This window comes from Urocitellus parryii, chromosome 13, assembly GCF_045843805.1.
Source record: "Urocitellus parryii isolate mUroPar1 chromosome 13, mUroPar1.hap1, whole genome shotgun sequence".
Taxonomy (NCBI): domain Eukaryota; kingdom Metazoa; phylum Chordata; class Mammalia; order Rodentia; family Sciuridae; genus Urocitellus; species Urocitellus parryii.
Genome location: NC_135543.1, coordinates 24,068,650 through 24,094,648, shown reverse-complemented (window position 1 = coordinate 24,094,648; position 25,999 = coordinate 24,068,650). Strand labels below are relative to the sequence as shown.

Here is a 25,999-nt window from a genome sequence, read left to right as displayed (position 1 = left end):
AACAAAACACCTGAGATCATTAACTTTAAAGAGAAAGGGATGAAGTAACTTCAGTGGTAAAAGATACACAGATTGAAAGCTGACAGTGCTAAGATACTGTCCGCACTTCCATGTCTTCAAAAACATCAGTAAGCTCACTCAATATGTTCATGCTAACTCAGAACCATTAGAGTCATTTCTAACAATATGTAGGGCCACAACCTGACTCTTCCCAGACCACTCTGGAAAAAATATTCTTCTCAGACCATTCTATTTATTCCTGGGACTCAGAAAAATTTGGCTTTCTTACAAGAAGACCTTATTTCTAACCCTGTCTCCTGTCACTCACAGCTGTGTGACTGTGGGCTTCAGCTTTAATTAAAATATGCTTTTTTGCATGGATTGTTAACCTTTGTCTTTTAAAGCACTGAAATTTTTTTCTACAAATAAAACCTACTAAAGATAAAGCTAGAGCTGTTCCAGCCTAAAAAGGTTCAAAGTTGATCCATTGATCTCCATCACTGCCATCTCCAGAGTTCTAGGGAACAGTATCTATAACTGTACACTTCCTCAGAGCCATTACTGTTCTCTTCAAGTCCCCTTTTCCCCTAGGTCTGCAGCTGTTTTGCATGGCTATGGATTACTACATGTTAGGTACCTGCACAAATGAGGAACTAGATCAGCCAATTAGCCCCCACTAGATGCTCAATAACCTGTTGATTCAGCTGGGGTGCTTTGTCTAAGTTACCTTGTTTAATCCCACACTATAAGTGACAGATGAACTTCTAGGTGAAGAAGGCATCTGACACCTTGAGACATGGCATGTATTGCTCTGCTCAAGCTCTGAGGGAAAAAGAAAATCTTTTTGCATTATACCTTTCTTTGCTAATGCTTTTTGTTTATTTATTTATTTGGTGGTGCTGGGGATTGAACCCAGTGCCTTGTGCATGCAAGATAAGAACTCTACCAACTGAGCTATATCCCCAGCCTGCTAATGCTAATCTTTAAGAACCTAGCAAATGAGATTAGACTGAAAAACTGTAAAATAAATTACTTATTTAGACAATAAGATAAATTTGGAGGACCATCAATGCATGTAGGTACTCAACAAAAAACAAAACAAAAAACCCCCAAAGCTCATACTCTTGGGCTCCATTCCAGACTTACTGGAACACAATCTTTGGGGATGGGGTTGCTGGTGGGTTTTGATGATCACCTGGGGTGGGAACTGTTGCTCTAGATCCTGAAATGTATGTGCCATACCAATTCACAGATGTTTCATTTTTCAAGCTATCTTCTATTTCTAAAACAAAAGCTATGTTTTGCTGATGATGGGTAGCTGAATACTATAAACTTTTAAGGATATAACAGAAAAAACAATCTGATTTTTAGCTGATGTCTAAAGTTATGTCATTACTGCTGACATAAATTTGAGACAAGTGGTGAAAACTCGAAAGCTATGAATATGCCAGTTTTCTTTCCTAGGAATTCATAGAGACCAATCTTTACTGAAAGTTATGGTAGCAAATGCAGTTGGGTATTGGCTCAATCCCAAATCAGCACAGGTGGTGTTATCTGAGCAGGAACTGCAGGTCTATACTTAAGGTCTCAAGGATGGAAGTTCAGCAATATCTTAACTTCCTTCCTTCTTGGGACCCATATTAAAAACCAAGCAAATCTGAAAAGTCCTAAGTGCATAGGAAAATCTTTGGTCCTATCAGAATCTGAAATCCCTACCCTGGAGTAGGCTTTTCCTTGGGGGTGAAGATCATTGGTGGAATAAATCAAAGTCTCAGAGCACCAGTCTAATTTTTGCAAGTGAGGCACCTAATTGACTTTCTGTTTCTCCAAAGAAAGATGACAAGAACTATTAAAATCCTCAGCTTCTGTGGTACCTAGTTAGTTATGCAACAAAAAGCTCTTTTACTTCTAATGTAAAAGTTTTAAGTCAAGACTATACATGCTTGCAGTGAATTCTAAATTTCCTTTAGCTAGTACACTGTCAATCTAGATAACTGCTTATAAGTCTACACTTTGCTGATAAGCCTCAACTGAGCCAGGGGAGAACTACTTTGACTTCCTGAGATAATATGTTTAATTCATAATGAAAAGAGCACTTTAATTAGAGATACCTGGATTCACATACTGGCCTCATCACTTATTGATTTGGAACCTTACAATCTCCCTAAGCTTCAATTTTCTCATTCACAAAAGTCTCACGGTTTGGAGTTGGGAGTTGGAAGACTGAGTAAGATCCTTTAGTGACAGTGTATAGAACACCCAGAGGGAGGTGTAGTGCCATCTCCTCTGAGAGGCCTTCTCTAGTCCATCTCATGATTTCTCCCATCTCATATTTATTTGATCCTGTCAGAACCATGTCATTCTCCTCTGTTACTTTCTGTGTGTTAATTTTAGATATCTCAAATAGACAAATTGCTGGGGCTGGGGATATGGCTCAGGTAGTAGAGTGTTTGCCTTGCATGCACAAGGCCCTGGGTTCAATCTTCAGCACCACAAAAGAAAAAAAAAAAAAAGATACAATTGCTGCCCACAGGGAGTTTGCATAGTCTTGGTTTCCTATTGTGTCCAGGACAGTTCTTCATAAAAATGATTTGCTTAAATGACTGATAACCAATCTCCCATTCTCCATGAGAGGCCTAGATTTGGATATTTTTTCAGGACTCCTGGGGGGCAAAGAAGTCCTATCTCCAGAAATACAAAAGAACCGATTTGTTTCACTATTGACTTACCAATACCCATGATAGAGGGATCACATCCAGACGCAAAGTAGCCCACAATTCTTGCCAGTGGTGTGAAGTTATGTTTTTTAACAGCATCTTCACTAGCTATGATAACAGCTCCAGCACCATCAGATACTCCCTTGAAAACAAAAACAGTAGATTAACTAACTGGTAAAAGAATCTAGTTAGTCAAGGTTAAAACTAATGGTCCCGTATTACTAATAGACTAGAATTAGGAATGGGGCTGTACATAGCAAGCAGTAGCATAACTTGGGACACAGCAAGTACCATGGTGGTACTCTGGTGGATTATAGCAATTGTTTTAGGCACAGAATACAACTTCACTAGGTGAAAATAGGAAAGAATATCAAGGAAAAGTGAACTTTCGTGTTGGACTGGGAAAAAACAAATTAACAGAATTCAACACTACCAGGAAGACTAGACTAGCATGAAAGTTTTTAAAAGAGACTTCATGACAAGGGACATATCAATAGAGTTTAAGCTCATGGGTGTGTGGTGACACTAACCGATGCATTCCCCGCAGTGACAGTGCCTTCTTTCTTGAACACTGGAGGAAGTTTATTTAACTGCTCCAGAGTTGTTTGGGGCCGGGCATGCTCATCCACTTGCATTGTCTGTTTTCCTTTCTTTGTTTTCACCTCAATTGGTGCCATTTCCTCATTAAAGAAGCCAGCATCATTAGCTGAAATAGCAGAAAGACTACTGAAAGAATGACAACCCCAAAAAAGAAGAGAAACAAGAAATCAAACATGTCCTTCATTTTAATTTCTGGCCTACTCTTTGCTCACAATGTACTTTAATACAATCTTTTACTATTTATACAACTTGTTTTCCCTATTGAAGGATTCGACACACTGTCCTGCATCTATGCAAATGCATTTTGAATCTTTTTTTTTTTAAAGAGAGAGAGAGAGAGAGAGAGAGAGAGAGAGAGAGAGAGAGAGAGAGAGAGAGAGAAATTTTTTCTAATATTTATTTTTTAGTTTTTGGCGGGCACAACATCTTTGCTTGTATGTGGTGCTGAGGATCGGACCCGGGCCGCACGCATGCCAGGCGAGCGCGCTACCGCTTGAGCCACATCCCCAGCCCCCATTTTGAATCTTTTTTAAATGATCATTTTTATTTTTTAAAACTGCATTTATTTTTTAACAAGGTACTGCTAAACTGTTAGCAGCATTTGTCAGTTATCTATAGGTATTAATGGCACTACATGGATTTAACTTCTTTGACTGAAATAAGTAATTAAAAATTTACCAAGTTGTCTATGCCACCAAGTAACCTATAACTGAAATTTAAGAATGAGAGACAACCTGAAGAAATTATATGAGCTATCACATGTACAATTATATATAAGACATCTAATCTACTTTGAACCTCCACTGACTATAGTAATTAATAGTTGCAGACAAGGTGAGTCAGGAATAATACCACTTTAATTTTATATCATTTTATAGTTGGAAAAATACTCCCCTTATCTGACCTTATTTGGTTTTACAATAACTCTCTGAGATATATAGAAAAGGTAGGTATAGTTATCTCTGTTTTACATATGTGAAGTGAATAAATGACTCGACGGTCATCAGATAACTTGTCCAGAACTCGACTTACTTGGCAAAACTCGAAATATAACTGATAGTGCCTGATCTCTAGACCAATACCCCTCTACTAGAAATGTATAACTAGAAGCCCACATGAACTGGATGGCCTCGGCTCTATTTCACTTATCCTTCCAAAATGTTAAGATGGACTTTACCCTCACTACTTCAACTATTTACCACTCCTAAATAAGAGTTTCTGCTTCCTTTTTACAATTTAATTTAAAAAATCTTTTTCAGAAGACTAACAGATTCCTTCAAACTGCCATATGGATAAGCCAGGTGCTATCATGTTCATTTTGGACTGGATCAATAGCAGTGTGTTTCGCAAGAACACTACAGCTAGGGTCTTGGGTTCATCAAGTCTCTGAATCAGATGCAATGATTCCCATTAGGAATGGAAGAAAGGAGCATAAAAAGATACCCAGTGGTGCTTTATATTGCCCCTTCCCCTTGTGATTGTGACATGACTCATGGGAAAGGACATTCTCTCTGTCTCAGCTGCTACAGTGAGCAATCACCGCTGAAGGAGGGTACCACATATGCCTCTTCGTGTTCTATTATAATAGGACCCATTAGGACAAAATTCACATATCCAGATAGGGCCAAGGAATATTATAACCTTTTAAATACTATGAACGTATTTCAAAAGAGAAATTTCCTAGTTAATTTTGTAATAAAATATCTTATTATTTAAAATAAAAGGAATAATGAAAAAATGTGATTTTTTTCAAGGTATGAATTTTAAGCTAATATTATTGAACAGTTGTTATCATCTTAAAGGTTGAAAATCTTTTGTATAGATAATGATTTTACTCAGTTTTTCTGACCAGCTTTCCACCTCTGCTGTGACTGAAGGGCATATTTGTCACATTCTTCTCTGCTTATTTTATGTTTTGCAGCAAGATTCTCTGCAGTAAGTGCCATGGGGAGTTGAACATGTTGATCTGTTAATCCTGCCCACAGAGAATCTTCCATCTGTAAAAAACAAAAAACATTAAAACAGTGATTTGTTGAAGTCTTTTGAAAGTAATATGTTATAATTTTTAAATTTAAATAATCAACAACTCCAATTAAAAAGTAAAATTGGACTTTCTGGTAGATATTTGCTATTACCATTCGTATTGGGGTCTGTGATATTTTTAATCCAATATTTAAAAAAAATACTCCAAATTGCAATATTTCACAATCAAATGCTCACATTCATTTGGCTTCTACATATGGAGCTCTAGAGAGAGCTAATAGTACTGAACGTGTAAGATGAGGACATAGGAAATTGCCCTATGATTGAAAATTAAATCCTCATGGTTGTAATTTGTAAGAAACTTGACACCGAGTCCTTATTTTACATTTTACTTTGGCCATCTCTGTAAACCATTCATGAGCACTACAGGAAATGCCTGTGCTCCTTTATCAGGCCATGCATTCAGTGACAGTACAGGTGGTTCTATCAATTACTACTAGGTTGAAAGGAACCTGAGAGAGGGGCCTTAAGTATCAGAAAGGATTTTTAATTATTATCCAAGTAGTTAAAGTCTCTGGTAAGTGTGTCCCATTTGCTGCCTTGGCACCTTTGAGTTATTGAGCTGTCTTTACAAAGGATTTCTCAAGTTTATTTGGTATCTTAAATTCTGCTGAAAAACACACATTCTTTAAGTGTTATTCCTTTTAGCTTCCAAAAGAGCCAGGTGAAAAACCAGGTGAATAGTGTAAGTCAATCATTACTATTGTAAATATGTTCTTAGCTCTTTTATATGGGAACAATAATGATCATTCTTTATCAGTATGAATATTCTTGTGTTATAGCTCTCGATGATGGAAGGATCAATTTTTGTTTGGCTCACTTGGGATAGTATAATTTGTATTCAAAGACAATGTAAATGAAGAAGAAATCTATTCAATGGTGGGTTGTCCTAGAAATATAATTTCTATAAGTACAGATTTAATTACTCAGATTACTAATCATTTAGTAGGGATGAATTTACCATTTGCCTGTCTTTTTAATATCTTCTCTTCTTCCACCTCTCCCATCCCTAGGGAAACATGTTAAGTCTAATTCTATGTGGATTCAAATTTCAAACTAACAACCAAAGTAGGGTTATGAAATAGTTTGCAAATTTCAAATTACTCATATCTTGCCAATACTCGATTAACAAAATGGGTTTCAAAATAGTATTTTCCCTAAAAAGTTATTAAAATTACAAATGAATACATATTTATTCAAATTATTTACTTTAAGTGATTTTAAATAATTTAAAAGTTTCCAACCTTGATATCTGTTCCTAACTTGGTTCCAAAACGAATGTTTCTGACATAGTAGGGAGACTGGCTCATGCTTTCAGTTCCTCCACAAAGGACAACTTCAGCATCTTTAACACAAATTTCCTGTTTAAAATCAGACAATAATAAAAAAGTTCTTTTATTATACTTGGAGTATGTATTCAGAAGTACAAAAGATTTTATAAATTAATAGCATGTCCTAGCTTAGTGACCCAAAGCAAATACTTTGAAATAATTATAAAGCAAATATTAAAATATGTATTCCCAAGAAATAGGAGGGTAACTAATAGACTTGAATAGTTCATGCCTGAGTAACACACCCTACCTGAATTTTGGCTAAGAACTGTGATTCTTGATATAAATCTTGAAAACTTGCAGAGATGTTAATATTGGCATAAGTGTATGATAAAGGACAAAACCATTAAACAGGCAAAAGAAAAATCTATTCTACTAATGGATACATCTGAAAGACAAGAGTTACAATAATTAGGTCAATCTGGAGAATCTATAAAAAGGAATTAATTTCATTCTTCCAACTCTTTCCATTGTCTGCATTTCTCAGGAAACAATAAGTCTCTAAGAATGTGATATTAAAAACAAACAACCCAATCAACAAATGGGCCAAGGACCTGAACAGACACTTCTCAGAAGAGGATATACAATCAATCCACAAATATATATAAAAAAAGTTCATCATCTCTAGCAATGAGAGAAATGCAAATCAAAACTACTCTTAAGATATCATTTCACTCCAGTCAGAATGGCAGCTATTATGAAGACAAACAACAAGTGCTGGTGAGGATGTGGGGAAAAAGGTACATTTATATATTGCTGGTGGGACTGCAAATTGGTGCAGCGAATATGGAATGCAGTATAGAGATTCCTTGGAAATCTGGGAATGGAACCACCATTTAACCCAGCTATCCCTCTCTTTGGTCTATACCCAAAGGACTTAAAAACAGCATACTACAGGGACACAGCCACATTAATGTTTATAGCAGCACAATTCACAATAGCTAAACTGTGGAGCCAACCTAGATGCTCTTCAGTGGATGAATGGATAAAAAAAAATGTGGCATATATACACAATGGAATTTTACTCAGTAATAAAGGAGAATAAAATCATGGCATTTGCAGGTAAATGGATGGCGTTGGAGAAGATAATGCTAAGAGAAGTTAGCCAATCCCCAAAAAACAAATGCTGAATGTTTTCTCTGATATAAGAAGGCTGACTCATAGTAGGGTAGGGAGGGGGATCATGAAAGGAATAGATGAATTCTAGATAGGGCAGAGGGGTGGGAAGGAAAGGGAAAGAGCAGAGGATTAGCAAGGATGGTGGAATATGATAGACATCATTATCCAAAGTACAAGTATGAAGACACGAATAGGGGTCAACATACTTTATATACAACCAGAGATATGAAAAATTGTGCTGTATAAGTATAATAAGAATTGTAATGCATTCCGCTGTCACTTATTTTTTTTTTAAAAATCACTAAAAAAAGAGGAAAAAAATTAAAGCCAAGAAAATTCAGAGCACTATTTAAGACACATTATTGTAAATTCATGTGAAAATTATTTATTCGTTACAATATCTCTGTGTCTCTTATTTTGTAATGAAAAGACTTTCTACCAATGGTATTATTGAGTTCCTTGGTAATAAAATACACTTTCTGGGATATTCTTAAATTCTTCAACTCCCCTTCTTGCCTTATAGTCTTTATTCAGTATTTCAGAATGCCTCACGGGTAACTCTCAAACTTGGGTTCAAATTCTGCCTCTGTGACTTAATAACCTTCATTCCTACCATAATCAGTTTCCTTGCCTGATAAAATGGAAATAATAATAATAGTTCTTGCTTCAAAGGATGACTGTGAAGATAATGAATGTAAATCTCAGGTAGTGCCTGGCATAAAGGAACCACACAATAAAAATGATAGTCATGATTAGCTTTTTTAAGAAAAAATTGTGGCAAAATATACATAAAATTTACCATTTTAACCATCTGAGTGCTCAGTTCAGTGACATTAAACACATTCATACTGCACTGCAACCATTACTACCATGTTTCCAGAACTGCTTTCATCTTGTAAAATTTAAACTCCATACTGACTAAATATTAACCTCCCCTTCTTCCTGCCCCTTAGTTACTGGAAATCATCATTCTACTTTTCGTCTTTATGAATTTGACTACCCTATGTGCCTCACATAAGTGGAATCATTCTTAAAAGTTAATGTGTTTGAGAAACTATTTTCTTCTTATGAATATTTTCCCAAGAAATGTCAAATATTGACCTCTCTTAGTAGGCTCTATAAAATGAAAAAGCTAAAGTGTTCTACTGAAGTGGATCATTTCTTCTAATAACTATTAGCATATGTTCATGGAATTAAACAAAATGTTGCCATACCTGACATCCATTCACAATGGATTGGAAGCCAGAGCCACAGAGCCTATTGACAGTGAGAGCTGGGACCTCTTGTGGGACTCCCACTCGCAGACCAACATGTCTTGCCAGGTATATAGCATTTGAAGAACTCTAGATCAGAGAGAGGGACAAGAAAAAGAATTTCTTCTATAAATCCAGGCCTTTAAAATAAACACAATAGAAATGGAAATGTTGGCAACCTATCAGAAATGATAAACTACATGGCCCTAAGGTAAAACATGATGCATATACTACAGCATATTTTATATAATATGTGCCTATGATTTGATAAATACTATAATTTGGTCAATTGTGTTTTTTCCATTTTTATAGTGGTAAAATATATATAAAATTGATCATCACCATTCATACTAGTTCAGTGGTATGAAATACATTTGCAATGCTATACTATCACTGTCAATTGCTTTTTAAACACACTAAGGATGCTTGCTACATAGAGAAATTCTTGTATTAAGTCATCAATATAAGATGGAAATTTTAACAGAGCTACTTAAAAATGGACTACAGGCCTGGGGTTGTATAGTTCTATAGTAGAGTGCTTGCCTAGCATGCACAGACCCTAGGGTTGATCCTCAGAACCATAAAAACAAAATAAAACAAAAAGAAAAACGGAATAGGCTTTTTTGAAAGATAGAGAATGTTTCCAGACTGTGGTTTTCAACCTTGCTACTGGCTGGAATAACCCCAGGAGCTTTACTAACACACTTTTGCTGAAGCCTCTGACCAAACCAACTAAATCAGAAGGCTAGAGGTGATATTCTTTTGCCAAGGTTTGTCTGTTTTGTAATTATATCTCTTATAATACCAGATTGGTAGTGTCCAGATTCGTAAAATAGCTGCTTCAAAAAATAAAAGCCCTAATTTGAGATAATAAAAAGAATATCAGGCTAGAAGTTAGGAGATATAGACTGGAATCCAGACTCTACCATTCCCTGGAAGTGGGAACTCTGGTTTATATAACTCTCAAGTTCCTCACTTGTGCAGAATCATGTGCAAGTGTCTGGGTTAGAACACAGTACATTTGTACTTTATCATCAAGAACTTTAAATACCTCTCAAAATAGTGTGGACTAAATAGGCAAGTTCAAAATATAGTAAGTAGATCCTCACTATTCACAGATTCCATCTTTGCAAATTCACCAATTTGCTAAAATTTATAACATAATCCAAAAATCAATACTTGCAGCATGTTTGCGGTTAAACATGAGCAGAGTAGCAAAAAAATTGAGTTGTAGATACACACCTTTCCAGTTGAGGTTGAACCAAGTGATACTCTGCCTTCTTGTTTTAGCTTTCACACTATAAACATGTGTCCTTCTTGTAGTCTACTGAATGCCATGTTGTTTGCATTTTTGTGCTTTTTTGCTGGTGAATTTCTGTTTAAAATGGCCCTCAAGCATAATGATAAAGTGCTATCTAGTATTCCTAAAGCAAAAGAAGGCGGTGATGTGCCTCATGGAAAACATACGTATATTAGAAAAACTACACTCAGGCATGAATTGTGCTTTGGTTATCAGTTTAATGTTAATGAATGAATAATATAAATTAAATGAGGTGCCCTAAAACAGAAATATACATAAAACAAAGATATGTACTTGAATGGTTAATAAAAATGTGACCAGAGACTTGCAGGAATGTGACCCTGTTTTTCCTCTGGGAGCAATGGTTTAGTAGAACTAGGCTCCTGATCTAGGTCCCAGCAGATCAAACCAAACAACAATGGGGTCCCTTATGCTAAGTTCCATGTAATCAAATTGAGCTTTTCAATAGGCCAGTTTTTGCAAAACGGGAGATTCTAGTCAACCTGAGTCAGTGTAATAAGGATATCCCCTCTATTTTAACCCTAGAAGGAAAGTAACATTGACATAATCAATCTCTTTTTGTTCTGCTTCTGTTTTCTTCAGTCCTTTTCTGCCTATAAAGCCAACCTCCTGTGCTCAGCTCACAGAAACACTCATTCTGTTTTAAAGATCAAGGTGCTGTGTAATCCTACAGTTGTAAGTACAAGTCAATTAGAACTCTAAATTTGTTGTAATTTGTTTTTTGGACATCATTTGCTAATTCAATGTTAATGGTGTCTATATAACATAACTACCGTAACAAAAATCAACTGTACCATGAACAGTCAAATGGCAACAAATTAGATCTCTTAAACAAGAGGGACAAATTTCTAGAGATATAAACTATAGAAATTGACTCAAGAAGAAACAGACAATCTGAGTAGACAAGTGAAGAGTTTAAATTAGTAATCAAGAAACTATCCACAAAGATAATTCCAGAATGGCTTCACCAAAGAATTCTATTAAACATTTAAAGAAGAATACGAATTATTGACAAATCTTCCTAGAAATAGAAGAGACTGGATGTCTGTCCAACACATGGTATAAGGCCATTTATCCTGATACTAAAACTAAACAAAGGTATCACAAGAAAACTACTGATCAATCAATGTCTTTTATGAATATGGATATAAAAATCCTTAACAAAATACTAGTAAACTGAATTTAGCAATGAATAAAAAGAAATATACACCATGACCAATTTGGACATATTCCAGGAACACAGGCTGTTTTAAATTCTGAAAATTAATTAATGTATCAATCATATTAATAGAATAAAAAATATAACTCCTATGATCATCTCAGTCAATAGTAATATATATATGTATGTATATATATATATATAATTTATATATTTGTCAAATATATATATATTTGACAAAACCCAATATCCTTTCATGGTATTCAACAAACTAGGAACAGAAGGGAATTTTCCTAACTTGAGAAAGGGCATATATAAAAGCTCCTCAGCTATTATGATATTTCTTGTGACAATATACTGTATACAATTCCCTAAGATCAGGAATAAGATATAGATAAACCATTTCCTGTCATTTCTATTCAACTCTTGAGATTCTAGCTAGGACAACTAGGTAATAAAAATAATCCAGATTGCATTTCATTGCTTCTTAAGAAAAAAGTAAAACTTATTTATTCTAAATGACACCTAGTAACATTCAACTTTAGAAAAATAGCTTTGTGGTATTTGTCAAATGTTATTTGATGCTTATTCTCTATTCTGTCCACAAAGGCCTACCCCCAAATATTCCTCCATTAAACACTTAACACCCTTACCAGGAAACTGTGTCTCAGCCTTTCAGGAAACTTAATGCAAAAAAGACTGCCTTTAGGAACAGAGGCATGAACACAATGAAACTGATACTACTCAAAATGACTTTGTTGTAAAGTTTCAAAGAACCTGTGCTGCAGGAAAATGGAAGGATTTTAGAATAAATTCATTTCTTTTAAAATAAATTCTAGGAAAAACAAAAATCAAAAGTATTTTATTTCTATTTGATCTGCTCAAATGCTTTCTTAGATTAGAAGTAATAGTTCAAGAAAAAAGCAGAAAGGAGAACTAATATCAAGTATTCTTCATGAAAATGTTTTAGGTTCAATACAAATAACTGCAAAACATAAAATGTCACTGGTTTTTTTGGATGTGAAGATACACATTGGCAAGATGGAAAGAACAAGTTCAAATTCAAGGCCTAGTGCCACTTTCCTTTAATTGCAATCACGTCACTGGCATCTTTTTTTTAAATATGCCTTATCATCTCTATTAGATTATAACTTTCTCTTGATCCGTATCCCTTCTGATCCATTTTAGATGCTCTCATAGCACCTAAAATAGCTTCTTTCTAAGCACCCAATAGATATTTATATACTTTGAATGAATGAATATACAACTTTCAATAATCTGATTGTGGATGATGTACTTTGCATACCACATACTGAAGACAGAGGGAAAGGGAATTTCTTACTTCTCACAACAAACACTGACCAAGTTCCTATAATGTATAAGGATTATGGGAAGTGTGTTTATTACTTGGGTCTGCTACTCTCTTGCTATAGTTTGGATATAGAATATCTCTCAAAAAACCCATGTTTATTAAAGGCTTGGTCCCCAGCCTATGGTACTTTAGGAGATGCTAGAACCTTTGGGAGGTAGGGGTCAGTGAGAGCAGTTAGTTCACTGGGGGCATCCCCTCAGAGAGGATATTTGGGCTGTGGCCTCTTCCTGTATCTCTTTCTTTTCATTGGTTGGCATGAACAGGCCTCCTTCCCGATGTGTTCCAACCATGATGTACCACACAGTCACAGGCCCAAAGCAATAGGGCCAAGTGACCATGGGCTGAAACCTCAAAAACTGTGAGCCAACTAAATTCTTCCTCCTTTTTAATTATCTTGGGCATTTTGTCACAGTAGCAGAAATCTAACTAATGTACCTCCTTGGGTAATACAGTGAGAAAATCAATTACTTTCACATGTCAATCTGCTGTTTAAGAAGTACTGAAATGCACGGAAGTCAGACAGATATATGGTTTCCAGAACATATGCTGCTTTGAATTATGTATGCTACCACTTCTGGAGTTAAAGGATTACTAAAAATTTCAAATACTTTCAAGTATTATGATCTTGTTCATCACGATGTCATGTTGAAGAAATTATTTTAGGGAATGATCAAAGAAAGCAAATGAAGTGAACACTTTGCTCTACTAACCTGCATGACATTGCCTACAATGACACTGTCAACAGTTTCAGGTGGGACTTTGCCAGCAGACAGGGCAGCCTTGGCAGCAAACTCACTCAAGTCTGTAGCCGTGAAATCTTTCAAAAGACCTCCATAAGCCCCAAAGGGTGTTCGCTTAGCAGCAACAATAAACACACCTAATGCAATGAGAAGAGATTTACAAACATTCACAGATTAGTCAGTATCCTTAACATGCTTTAAATAATCTCACTGTGAAAACTTATGCTAAAGTACAATATTCAATTAAATAATTGTTATGGTTGGATTGAGATGTTCCCCCTAAAGCTCCTGTGTAAATGCAAGAATGTTCAGAGGTTAAGTGATTGGATTGTAGGAGCTATCACCAAGAATCAGGTCATCCTAGTTTGAATGGACTTACGGGTGGTAACTATGGGCAAGTGGGCCACAGTTAGAGGAGGCGGGTCACTGGGAATGTGCCCTGGAAGGGTTGTTCCTCTGTGGTTGTTTTTCTCTTCCTTCTCTCTGCTTCTTGGCTGCCATGAGGTGAGCAACTTTCCTACTCTGCCCCCTTCGACCATGATGTTATGCCTCACTTTGCACCCAGAGCAATGAAGTCAGCTGTATATGGACTGAGGCCTCTAAAACTGTGAGTCCCAAATCAACTTTTCTTCAAGTTGTTCTTGGGTATTTTGATCATGATGATAAAAAGCTGACTAAAACAATAATTGAAAGTCTCTCTCATAGAATAAAATACAGAATGAGTCATACCCATAAGCAGAGTCTTAATGAGTTATTGGTTTGATCGATACCTACAATCAGGTAGGTACCAAGAACTGCACTGCATGCTACAATGAAAATTCATTCCATTTAAGACAACATTCTGGTCCTCAGGTGCTTTATAATGCTAGAAACATTTTTTGAAAACTGAAATGCTTCCTCTAACTGCTGGAATATATTGCCTAAGTATTAGGATCATATAATCTCCAAACTGGAAGAACCTTGAAGTTGTCAGAGGCCAAGCGCTCACTCACCCTATAAGAACTTCCTCTAGCTTCTGCTAGAAAACTTTCATCAGGAAGGCACACTCTACTACCTGAAGCAGCATGTCCAGAAAGGACAACAGAATGAACGATCTGTCCCCATGTTGGGTTGACTTGGTTTATCAAGTCTTCCCCCAACTCTAGTTCTATTACATTTCAAGACAGATAGAATTTATGATACTTTGAATTGTATGCCATTGCTTCTGGAGTCACAGGATGACTGCAATTATACATTTCAAATACTATGATCTTTTGCTATTATCTTTTAATCTTTGGGATAAGATGGGAAAAAATAAGTCACCTTTTACCTGTGTGTTTATTGCTGTTAAGCAATACTCTTCAGAGCTTATGGAGCTAATAAGGACATTTTGCCACTTTCACACATATATATTCTTCCCAACAATTCCACAAGGTAAATGTTATAGCTAACAAACAGAGGCACTGCCTGAGTGACAGATTTCATATTAGATATTTTGCAGATACTAATTGATTCTCCCCAAAATAACATGAGTTCACATTTCCACATCTTATCAAGAAATTATGAGACTTTTAACAGGGGGTTTGTGCTAAGATACTAACCTATAATCCAGACTATTCAAGCATTATACCACTGCTTATATCTAATCACAATCCTTCAGCTTATAGTCATGATCTCCCTTCCATGGAACAAACTTAAATCTAGCTTAAAAAAATATTAGTCTCTCCTCATTCTGATTGAAAAATTTACAATAAAAGGAATGTGAAGAACAACATGTCTAACCATAATCTAAGATCTACTCAGTTCTCTAGGTAAAATTTTTAGGTCTTCATAAAAGGCCATAAATATTAGTTTGGTGCATTAGAAATGTTTTGTCTGGCAGCTGGGTTATTCTGTGCCATACTATGGCTTCCCAAGTCTCTGTAGATGTCTTCTAATCCTTTTTCCTTAATAGTCTTTGCCTATTTCTATATTGGTATTTTCTTCATTATGTGTTCCCCTTTGCATGCCTTCTTCCTAATTTCCATAGTTCTGTTTCTGATCGTGGTCTAGTATGCTCCCATCTCACCAACTCTCCCACAGATAACAATGAAAGCCTCCAGCCAATATCTAAGAATTCTTAGAAATGAATACAAATAAGCAGAGATAGACAAAAGCTGATAGGAAAAAGTACAGAGTAGGAGTCCAATTTATTTATAGCAATAACTGGAAGGCTAGTAGTCCAGGCAGCATGGAATAACTACAATTCAGGAACTCATAGTCATAAGGACTTGAAAAATCAGATGACAAAGTTCATGGCAACCACAGCTGCTGGAAAATGACCGAGAATCTGGGAAGGAGAAGCACCACAGAGAAAGAATCCCAATTTTATATAAATTCTGCCTAAGTATCTAGATGAACTCCTAACCATGCACATGGAGGACAGACAATAATCATCTCACCAAGGTTAAAAACAGTGACCTTACATTTGAACTGCTGCCTGTTACAGAGGAAGACATAATTTGTAATTTAAGTTCGGACAAAAGAAGTCAATATAATACAATATAATAATTTTTGTTTCAAAGGAACAAAAATTCAAACTCTATAATGTTTCATCTGCTTCATTTGTGTTATAATAATCCACATATGAAGAAACAAGAAAATGTGGCTTTCAATAAAAAAGACAATCAATGGAGACCAACCCCAAGAAGACCCAGGTGTTAGAATTAGCAGACAATGATTTTAAACAGCTATCATAATTATACCCAAGTATGTAAAGAAAAATATAACTCATAATAAAATATAGACATTTTGGCAAAGACAAAGAAATTATGGCAAAAACAAATTCTAAAATTTATGTAATTAATATTTAATATTTAAAATTCACTGAATAAGCTTAACAATGGAATAGAAATGAAAAAAGCAAGATTCAGTGATGTTGAATATTGATAAATAGAAATTATCTAATCTGAAGGGTAGGAAGAAAAACAATTGAAAATAATCCATGAAAGGAAATTTGTTAAGTTGGACTTAATTAAAAATTTAAAAATCTGCTTTAAAAAAGACACTGTTAAGAGCATGAAATTTCAGACAAGTCACACTAGGTGAAAATACTTATAAAACACCTATATGGCAAGGGACTGGTATCCACAATATATAAAGAGCTCCTAAAGTTCAATAATAAGAAAACAACTCAATTTAAAAATAGGCAAAGAAACTGAACAGATATCTCATCAAAAAAGATTGCAGATGGCAATGTGAAAAGCTGCTCAACATCATGTCATTAGGAGTTGCCAATTAAAACATGAAGATACCACTACACAACTATTAGGATGGCTAAAATCCAAAACACGGACAACATCACACACTGGTAAGGTTGTGGAGCAACAGAAATCCATTCACTGCTGGTGGAAATGCAAAGGAGTATAGCCACTTTGGGAGACACTTTGGTAGTTTTTTACAAAATTAAACATACTTTAACCATATGGTTCAGCAATTTTTTGTTTTGTATTTACCCAAATGATTTGAAAACATACACACAAATGCTCGCTCATAATTGTCAAAACGTGGAAGCAACTAAGATGTCCTTCAATAGATGAATAAACTGGGGTACACGTGATGGAATATTATGCAGTGATAAAAAGAAATGCGGTATCAAACTATAAAAAGAAATAATCTTAAATGCATATTATTAAGAGATGGATGTCAATCTGGAAAGGCCACTAGTGTATGATTCTTTTGTGTGTGTGTGTGTGTGTGTGTGTGTGATGCTGGGAATTGAACCCAGGGCCTTGTGCATGCAAGACAAGCACTCTACCAACTGAGCTATATCGCCAGCCTAGTGTATGATTCTTACTTTATAATATCTGGAAAAGGCAAAGCTATGGAGACAATAAAAAGATAAGTCCTTGCTAGGGGTTCAAAGGCAGGGATGAAAGGTAAACTATATAGGATTTTTAGGGAAGTGAAATTACTCTGCATGATGCTGTAAAGCTATTACATATCATTTATATATCGGTTAAAACTTAGAGGGAACCTTGATATAAACTGTGAACTTTTTAAAATATTTATTTATTTATTTATTTATTTTTAAAGAGAGCGAGAGAGGAGAGAGAATTTTTTTTTATATTTATTTTTCAGTTTTCGGTGGACACAACTGTAGAGAATCAGATGTAACTGCGTTACTATTACTGTCCTTGATGGAGTCTGCCTGCAAATGGGATATTCTGTCAAAGTATAGATAAGTAACAGCGGACATGCTTGAAAACGAGGTGTCTGCTCTCCTTGGGAGGACTTGCCTGCAAACGGGATGTTCTGCCAAGTGGGCTAGGAGGGCGCTGAGAAAAATTTTATTATCTGTTCTTAACAAAGAGCAGAGCTCAACATACTCCGAGCCGAGAATAGATTAGCCATGAGAAGCGGGTCACTTTTGATTAGAAAGTAAAACTTCTGTATGCTATGTTTAATTAGCTGAAAGACCTGATTTATTGAGGTTGGAAGGCTGCCTTCTTTGTTCACAATACTATAAAAAGATTGCTTGTACACAATAAAGCACTTTTTTTCTGCTGCTGCTTCGCTTGCTCTGCTTCTTCTTCTTCTTTCTTTTCCCATGCTGACCTGCAAGTGAATTACTGCAACACACAACATCTTTATTTTATTTTTATGTGGTGCTGAGGATCAAACCCAGAGCCCCACGCATGCCAGGGGAGAGCATTACCTCTTGAGCCACATCCCCAGCCCTAAACTGTAAACTTTTATTAGTAACAATGTACCAATATTAGTTCAGCAACTGTAACAATTATACCCCATTAATGACAGATGCTATTGATGGGGAGGGAACTATGATGGGATGAGGGACACATGGAAATGCTCTGTACTCTTTGCTCAATTTTTCTATAAAACTTTTTAATAAAAAATTGCTTTAAAACATGTTAATTTTTAAAAAATAAAAAATGGGTAGAAATTTAAGGACTGACAGCAGTTATGGTGTCACAGAAGGAGTGAAGAGTGAATAGGTAGAAAAATATTTGAAGGAATAATAAGTAAAAATTTGATAAAAGACATGAATGTGTAGATGTAAGCTCCCAAGAGAAGAAACACACCACACACACACACATCTCCCATCCCACTTTGGAATGTCATTGTTAAACTTCTGAAATTCAAATATAACAAAACTCTTAAAAGCACTCAGAAAAATGACATTTGCATACAGGGAATGATCTGAATGACCAGTGATAACTTCTCAGAAACAATGGAAGTTAATTTAATGTTTCTCTGCAAAGTTCCTTTCACAAGTTTCTCCCCCATACTTCATAATCAAAGAAAGCATTTGTGAGGGGCAGTGTTAGCAGATGTGACACTATAAAAGAAAAAGTACAGGCAGAAAATATAACAAGAACTTCCTTCTTACTATAGCACTGCTCCTTACTTGATGCTCCCAGACTGTAAGGTTAGCTTGAGTGAGGGCTTAACTAAATACAATTATTTTGAAAGAAGAAAATCAATAAAAATTGTATTTCCTCTTAAATCTTTAACTATATTTATTATAAGTACTTATAATATTTATTATAAAACTTTAAATATATTTTTAAAGATAATTTCAGATGTACAGATACAAAGACAAAGACAATTTAAAGATTTTCCCTTGTTATTTCATAAGGCATTTTAAAACCTGGTCAATATTTATTTGACCTGATGCTAAGGTTATATGGTTATCAAAAAGTTTAAATAGGGGCTAGGGCTGTAGCCCAGTGGTAGGGCACTTGCCCATATATGTGAGGCACTGGGTTCGATCCTTAGCACCACATAAAACAAATAAATAAAATAAAGGTATTGTGTCAATCTACAGTTAAAAAAAAAACAATTAAAAAGGTTTATACTTCTCAGAAGATGATGTACAATCAATCAACAAACACATGAAAAAATGTTCATCATCACTAGCAATTAGAGAATTGCAAATCAAAACCACTTTAAGATTTCATCTCACTCCAGTCAGAATGGCAGCTATTATGAAGACACACAATAAGTGTTGGTGAGGATGTGGGGAAAAAGGTACACTCATATACTACTGGTAGAACTGCAAATTGGTGCAGCCAATATGGAAAGCAGTATGGAGATTTCTTAGAAAACTAAGACTGGAACCACCATTTGACTCAGCTATCCCACTCCTCGGTCTATACCCAAAGGATTTTAAAAAAGCATATCACAGGGACACAGCCACATCAATGTTTATAGCAGCACAATTCACAACAGCTAAATTGTAGAACCACCCTAGATGCCCTTCAATAGATGAATGGATAAAAAAAATGTGGCATATATACACAATGGAATATTACTCAGCAATAAAAGAGAACAGAATCATTGCAGATAAATGATGGAGTTAGAGAAGATAATGCTAAGCGAAGTTAGCTAATCCCACAAAACCAAATGCCGAATGTTTTCTTTGATATAAGGAAGCTGATTTATAGTGGGATGGGGAGAGGGAGCATGGGAGGAATAGATGAACTCTAGATAGGGCAGAGGGGTGAGAGGGGAAGGGAGGGGGCATGGGTAATTAATAATGGCTGAAAGTGATGATCATTATTATCCAAAGTACATGTATGAAGACATGAATTAGTATGAGTATACTATGTATACAACCAGAGATATGAAAAATTGAGCTCTATATATGTAATAAGAATTGTAATGCATTCCGTTGTTATATATAAATTAAAAATAAATTAATTAAAATTTTTTAAATTAAAAAAAGGTTTAAATATAGCAATCTTTAATGACAACCTAAAATCTTGTATCTTTTTCTCTTGGTTTTAAAGGCTCTGAAAATTCAGATACTAGATTCCCAAACTTAAAGAATAGTGAAGAGACAGTGAAGAGTAGTGAGTCAAAAACTCCAAGAAAGGGCCTGTCTAGGTGTGCTGATTTGACAGCACAGGAAAAGCAGGAAGAGCAAAGCAAGAACTCTGCCTATCTTTCCATGAAGATCATAGGTAAATATTTACTCATTTCATTAGACTTCTTTCGTTACTAATTCAAGACCACAATTAGAACAAATTAAGAAAACTGCTGAGGCATCCATTTCTCTTTCAGAAATTAAAGTAACTTAATAGCCCTGCCTGTTTGCCTTGAGGGGCGACATGAACTACCCAATAAAGCTTATGAGCAAAAGTAGCATTTGCTGGGTGAAAACCTTCTGCCAAACACTGGGTAGGTGCTAATAAAAATTGGGATGGAAGAGGGATTGGTTCTTCTTGTTGACTAAAATCAGATCAGTTATTGATAGTCTTTACCAGTATTAATTATACTCCTATTCAAAGGTATCGTTTTTCTTACAATAATCAGGCATGTGCTCTTCTTACCACCGGTCCTGCAAGCACTTGGTACGCAACTTGAGAGGTGAGCCTTGTCTTTGATGTATTATAGTCTATAATAGTCACTACTAGAAGTTCAACTTCTGTGCTCTTAATGAAGTTAATAACTACCTGTGTTGTTATAGATAAGCCACTTTACCTTTTGGGACATTAGTGTCCTTCTCTGTAAAATTTAAAAACTGGAAAAAAAATGACCACTATGTCTAACATATTTCCTTAATACAGGTGCTGATGTATAATATTTTATTGGGTTCATTGTTTCTGTCAAAATTTCAAAGGGGTCTGTTATAAAAAAAAAAAAAAGGGTAATAAGAACTAATGAAATAGTAAAATGAGAAACCAATAAAAACTTTCTTTTTTAAAAGGAAAGCCATGGGCTGGGGATATAGCTCAATTGGTGGAGTGCTTGCCTTGTATGCACAAAGCCATAAGTTCAATCTCCAGCACCAAAAAAATTAAAATAAAAAAGGAAAGCACATTTATTATAAGGCAGCTTTTAAATAAATTAGTTTTTCAGAATGAGTCTAAAAAAATATTGCTCCCCTTTCCCCTATCTGGAGTTCATCTAATCCTCCCATGCCCTCTCCCCCACCACATTATGAATCAGCATCTTTAAATCAAGAGAAAACATTCTACATTTTTTTTTGGGGGGGGGGGCGATTGGCTAACTTCACTTAGAATTATATTCTCCAGCTTCATCCATTTAGCTGCAAATGCCGTGATTTTATTCTCTTTTAATGCTGAATAATATTCCATTGTGTATATATACCATATTTTCTTTATCCATTCATCTACTGAAGGGCATCTAGGTTGTGAATGGTGTGACTCTACTTAGTGTACAACCAGAGATATGAAAAATTGTGCTCTATGTGTAATATGAATTGTAATGCATTCTGCTGTCATATATAACAAATTAAAATAAAAACGAAAAAAGTGAGGTAATAAAAAAGGAAAAAAAAACATGTTGCTTAAGTAAGTGTAGTAAGTTCAGAGTTGAGAAGGGCACTGATAAAATGAAATATGCATTGTAGGAAACTTGATACACTGCATTTTTGCTTCAGAAAACCTACTTTTCATCTGCTTTGTTCATGTGTTATTTTGGCTATTCTGACTTCCAGATTCCCCTATTTGGGAATTTCCACCTGGGAGTTTCACAGGCATCAAAAACTTCTTTGCCTAAAGCTGAATTCACAGTCTTCCTTTCCAAATCTATTTCTCCCTATTTTACTAAGTCCACAAGTGGTATCATCAGAGTCATTCTTGACATTGACTTCTCATTTAGTGCCCTGAGCCAATTTATCACCACTTTCTACCAAATCATCCCTCTTTCTTTCCTCCAATTCCATGGTCCCCATACAAAGTCATCGCTACTTGTTGCCTGGACTTCTGCAATTGATCCTAAAGTGATCTCCTTATTCTAACAGAAGCAGCCCCACAGTTGTGGGGAAATGGGTGGAATAAAAATCAGATGCTGTCACTCTCTGCTTCAAATCCTGTATTGTATTCTACTGAATTTACAAAAACCAAACCATACCTTCTTCACAGATCATACTGGTCCCTAGAACACCCAAAAGACAGGTTCTTATATTCTGTCAAGGATCTCAAGTCCTTAATCCATTTTCTACCTGAATGTTCTTTAACAGGACACATCTTTAAAATTCCAGATTGTGTAATTATGTAAAAAAGGATTTTTCATAATTAAGGGGGAAAAAAGTTACATACTGGATGCCTGCACTTTCCTGTAGTCACTCAAACTAAAAGAATAGAAAAGGGAGTAAGCCAGATCTTCAAACAGACCACCACCAAGCGCTTTTAGTTCAGCAGGCCAGCGGAGGGGAAATTCCCAGGCAACATCAAGTTCGCATTAGGCCGCAACCAGGACCAGGCAGCAGGGAGCCTATAGCCCATGCTCTACTCCAGGCCCCCTTGAGCTTTCGGGACCACCTCATTTTTCCCAATAGTTGAGCTCGAACCCGAAAGTCACTACTAGGCGAAGGAGTGACCTCCAAAGTCAGAAACAAGTCAACCTCGGCCTCCACTCAGTCCCCTGGAAATTGCACCGAAAAAGTAGTCGCCTGTGCCTTACAAGCGTTTTCTCGTTAAGGCAATCTCAAGTCCCCTCACAGGACAGGAAAGACTGAAGGAACTTCACCCGACGACCCCTGAAGGTCCACCGAGCCCAGAAGCGGAAGCCCGCCTAGTGGGGAACAGAACCCGAGGGGCGAGGAGAGAAGGGGGCCGCGCTCACCTCGGAGCAGGGCCATGGTTGCAAGTCGGTCCCGGCGGCGGATGTTTCTGGTGCAGCGAGCTCAGGGATCCAGGGACGACTCCAGATGGGGCCCGCGAGGCCCCGCCCCCGACCTTTCACCTACTTCCCCGGGGCCCAAGCCCCCAGGCCCGCCCTCCGCACGCCAAGGTTATCCAGCCGCCGGCGCGCACCCGCCCTCCCGTGGGAACCAAAGGTGCCACGTCTCCTGGGGAGAAGATCACGCGTGCCCAAGTGCGGGCTTTTTCTTCATATTATCGTTTTTACAGACTTTCTGGCACGTCGATAGCACTTCCTTTGACATCCCATTCTTCCTGTCCTTGGCCTACAACCCCGTGTTCCCTGGGTACCCGCTAGCAAATACTTCAGAAATAAAAACACCACAGGTGCCAAATTGCGCAATGCCCTCAACCAGGCCAAAGGAGGCCTGGGGGGCAGGACTGGAAGCTCAGTGGGCGGGGCTTCCGGCGGCGCAGCGAGATTGGTTGGATATGCGCTTGCGCAGACCACGGGGCAGAGGCCTAGGTAGCCGAGCCCCTCGCAGGGCTGGGTTGGGGCTAGCAGAGTGGCACCGGGAATTTGGGAAAGTGAGATTAGTGAGTGTAGTGGGGCGGGGCGCCCCTGGGTCTCCGATGCGGCCCCGGGCTGAGCCCTCAGTATTTTCCTTATATGATCAGGCTCCATTACGGGCAGCGCTGCTTGCCTAGAGCCTGAGAGGATTATGAAAACGTGGCTGGTGAATAGGGGCCAGGGGACCCGGCGCAGGGAAATGAAGGATGAGGGACCGGGGGCGAGGCTAGGCTGGAGGGAGGTTTAGGGAGGCCTCTGCCGCTGTAACTGTGAGCCCTGGCCGATGATGACAAGACCACTGCGCAATCTGAGTTCTGGGAACCAGGTGATGGAGTGTGTTCTGAGAACAGACTGAGGCCGGGCGAGCAGGAGGTGGCCTTGGCAGAGGAAAGGCTGTGAGCGCCTTAGAGCCTGGGCTTGCTTGGATTGCGTGGCCACAGGTCGTCAGCGATTACTTGCCCTAGAATCCTGCTTTTCAAACGTTTTGGTGGCCCTCTTATTGACTCTTTGTTTTTTTAATCCATTTTTTTTAATGATGAAAACTTTCCAACATACAGAAAACTGAAAAGGTCATCAAGCCAGCTTTTTTTTTTTTTTTTTTTAAGTACACTTACTATACTTCCCCTCAGGAACACTTGCCTGAGTTGGGTATTTATTTCAAAGACAAAATTTCTTTGCATCCATACTTACGAATCACAAGTTATATATTCACAAAAGATACATTCTTGTACACATTCCTTTATTCAATTTGCCTTACACATATTTAGGAAAGGATAAATACCACAATTTCCCATTCATTCTGCAAATCACCATCAGCAGATACGTACAAATTGTACTGTTTTCTCTGACTACAAATGTTACTAATGAGTAGATCTTAAAAACATTAAAGGTTAACATATCAACATATGTAAGGATATTCACACAATTCCTTTCAGAAAAGGAGCTGTCACAATGTGGAAATTTTGTGGATATCACTTTAACCAAATGATAAGCTTGGCATCACCAATAATGGGCAAACTGACATCCTCTTGCTAAATAGAGAACATACCACCCATATGTAAGACCCCCTTCCCCCATGGCCTGAATCTCATCATAAGACAAATCCAAATTGAGGGACATTCTGCAAAACAACTGCCCTGAATTCTTCAAAAATGTCAATGTGGTGAAAAACAGAAAAGAGTGGGAATGGTATTTGATTAAAGGAGACTAGAAATGTGACAATTTAATGTGTGATATTAATTGGAATCTGGCTTTAAAAGCTCTAAAGGATGGGATGAAGACAATTAGGAAAACAAATATAAATCATCCAGAGATAGCAGTGTCAGGGTCTGCAGAAGTTCACAAAAAGCAGTTTTTGTTTCTGTTTTTTTTTTTTTTTTCTCTCTGTTCTGGGCAAGTTAACTTTTCAAGGACACCTGGGAGGGGGAGAATTTTTTCTTTTTCTTTTTTTTTTCTGCCAGCTGTTACCATGGAGCCCAGTTGATAACTTTTTTATCTTAGAAATGTAGCCATCTCTGTGAAGCCCCAGCTCAAGGCCAGAGGCCTTGTTCACATATTTTGTGAAAAACTAGTAAGGGGGTGTCTAGCTTAGGAGTGCTGATTTTTCCAGCCAGTGGCCAAGTAGAACAGGGCAACATGAAAAGAGGAAGTTTATCTATACTGAACTCTTTTATAGAGACTCTTTTGCTGAAAGTCCTAAAGTCAGCCATGGTGAAGACTTCTGGAGAAGGTCAGTTAAGACTTTTCTGTGGGCCTGGTATAGAGGGGGAGGATGGGGAAGGCGGTGCTGAGAGCAGCTCCGTGGATCTGAGAATGAGGAAGGAGAGATGTAAAAGAATAATGGGAAAGGGGTTTGGGATTTTCCTAGCAACAAAAACTTGAGTAGTAGAACAGGTAGAGCAGAGGGGAAGACTGGAGTGAGTATCCCAAAAAGCCTGTGAGGGACTTTAAATTTTTAGTAACCTGTTTTTAGTAATGATAAAGCAACTTTAAAGGCCATTTTTATTACATCTTGGATAGGGGTCTGAGGGCTCTCCTCAGCTGGTTTGAGCTTTGGGTTAGCTGGTAAGAGGACCTGGTGGGACCCAATGTGGGCACTGACAGGAGAAGAGAGGAGTGAATGGGTGGAGAGATACCTCAGTACCTGTTACTTCAGCAAGGGGGCAATGGTCTGAGAACTGGCG

General features: G+C 37.1%; 1 protein-coding gene and 2 non-coding genes across 3 annotated transcripts in view; 2 read left to right on the top strand and 1 right to left on the bottom strand.

Annotated features, from left to right (window-relative positions):
* The window catches only part of Acaa2 (acetyl-CoA acyltransferase 2), a 29,111-nt gene extending 5,778 nt beyond the window's left edge, over nucleotides 1–23,333 (bottom strand). The window contains exons 1-7 of the mRNA XM_026393767.1: nucleotides 23,229–23,333; nucleotides 13,626–13,792; nucleotides 9,025–9,153; nucleotides 6,605–6,721; nucleotides 5,167–5,314; nucleotides 3,248–3,423; nucleotides 2,730–2,859 (exon numbers count right to left, since the gene is read on the bottom strand). Of these exons, the coding sequence (XP_026249552.1) occupies nucleotides 2,730–2,859; nucleotides 3,248–3,423; nucleotides 5,167–5,314; nucleotides 6,605–6,721; nucleotides 9,025–9,153; nucleotides 13,626–13,792; nucleotides 23,229–23,244 (883 nt within the window). The 5' untranslated portion in view covers nucleotides 23,245–23,333. The remainder of the gene's footprint in view (nucleotides 1–2,729; nucleotides 2,860–3,247; nucleotides 3,424–5,166; nucleotides 5,315–6,604; nucleotides 6,722–9,024; nucleotides 9,154–13,625; nucleotides 13,793–23,228) is intronic.
* Nucleotides 23,334–23,864: 531 nt separating this feature from the next.
* On the top strand, nucleotides 23,865–24,008 carry LOC113186371 (small Cajal body-specific RNA 17). Its single transcript, XR_003301275.2, has one exon.
* An 85-nt stretch (nucleotides 24,009–24,093) lies between these two features.
* Nucleotides 24,094–24,176, top strand: LOC113186368 (small Cajal body-specific RNA 18). The gene has a single exon (XR_003301273.1).
* Nucleotides 24,177–25,999: the final 1,823 nt, after the last annotated feature.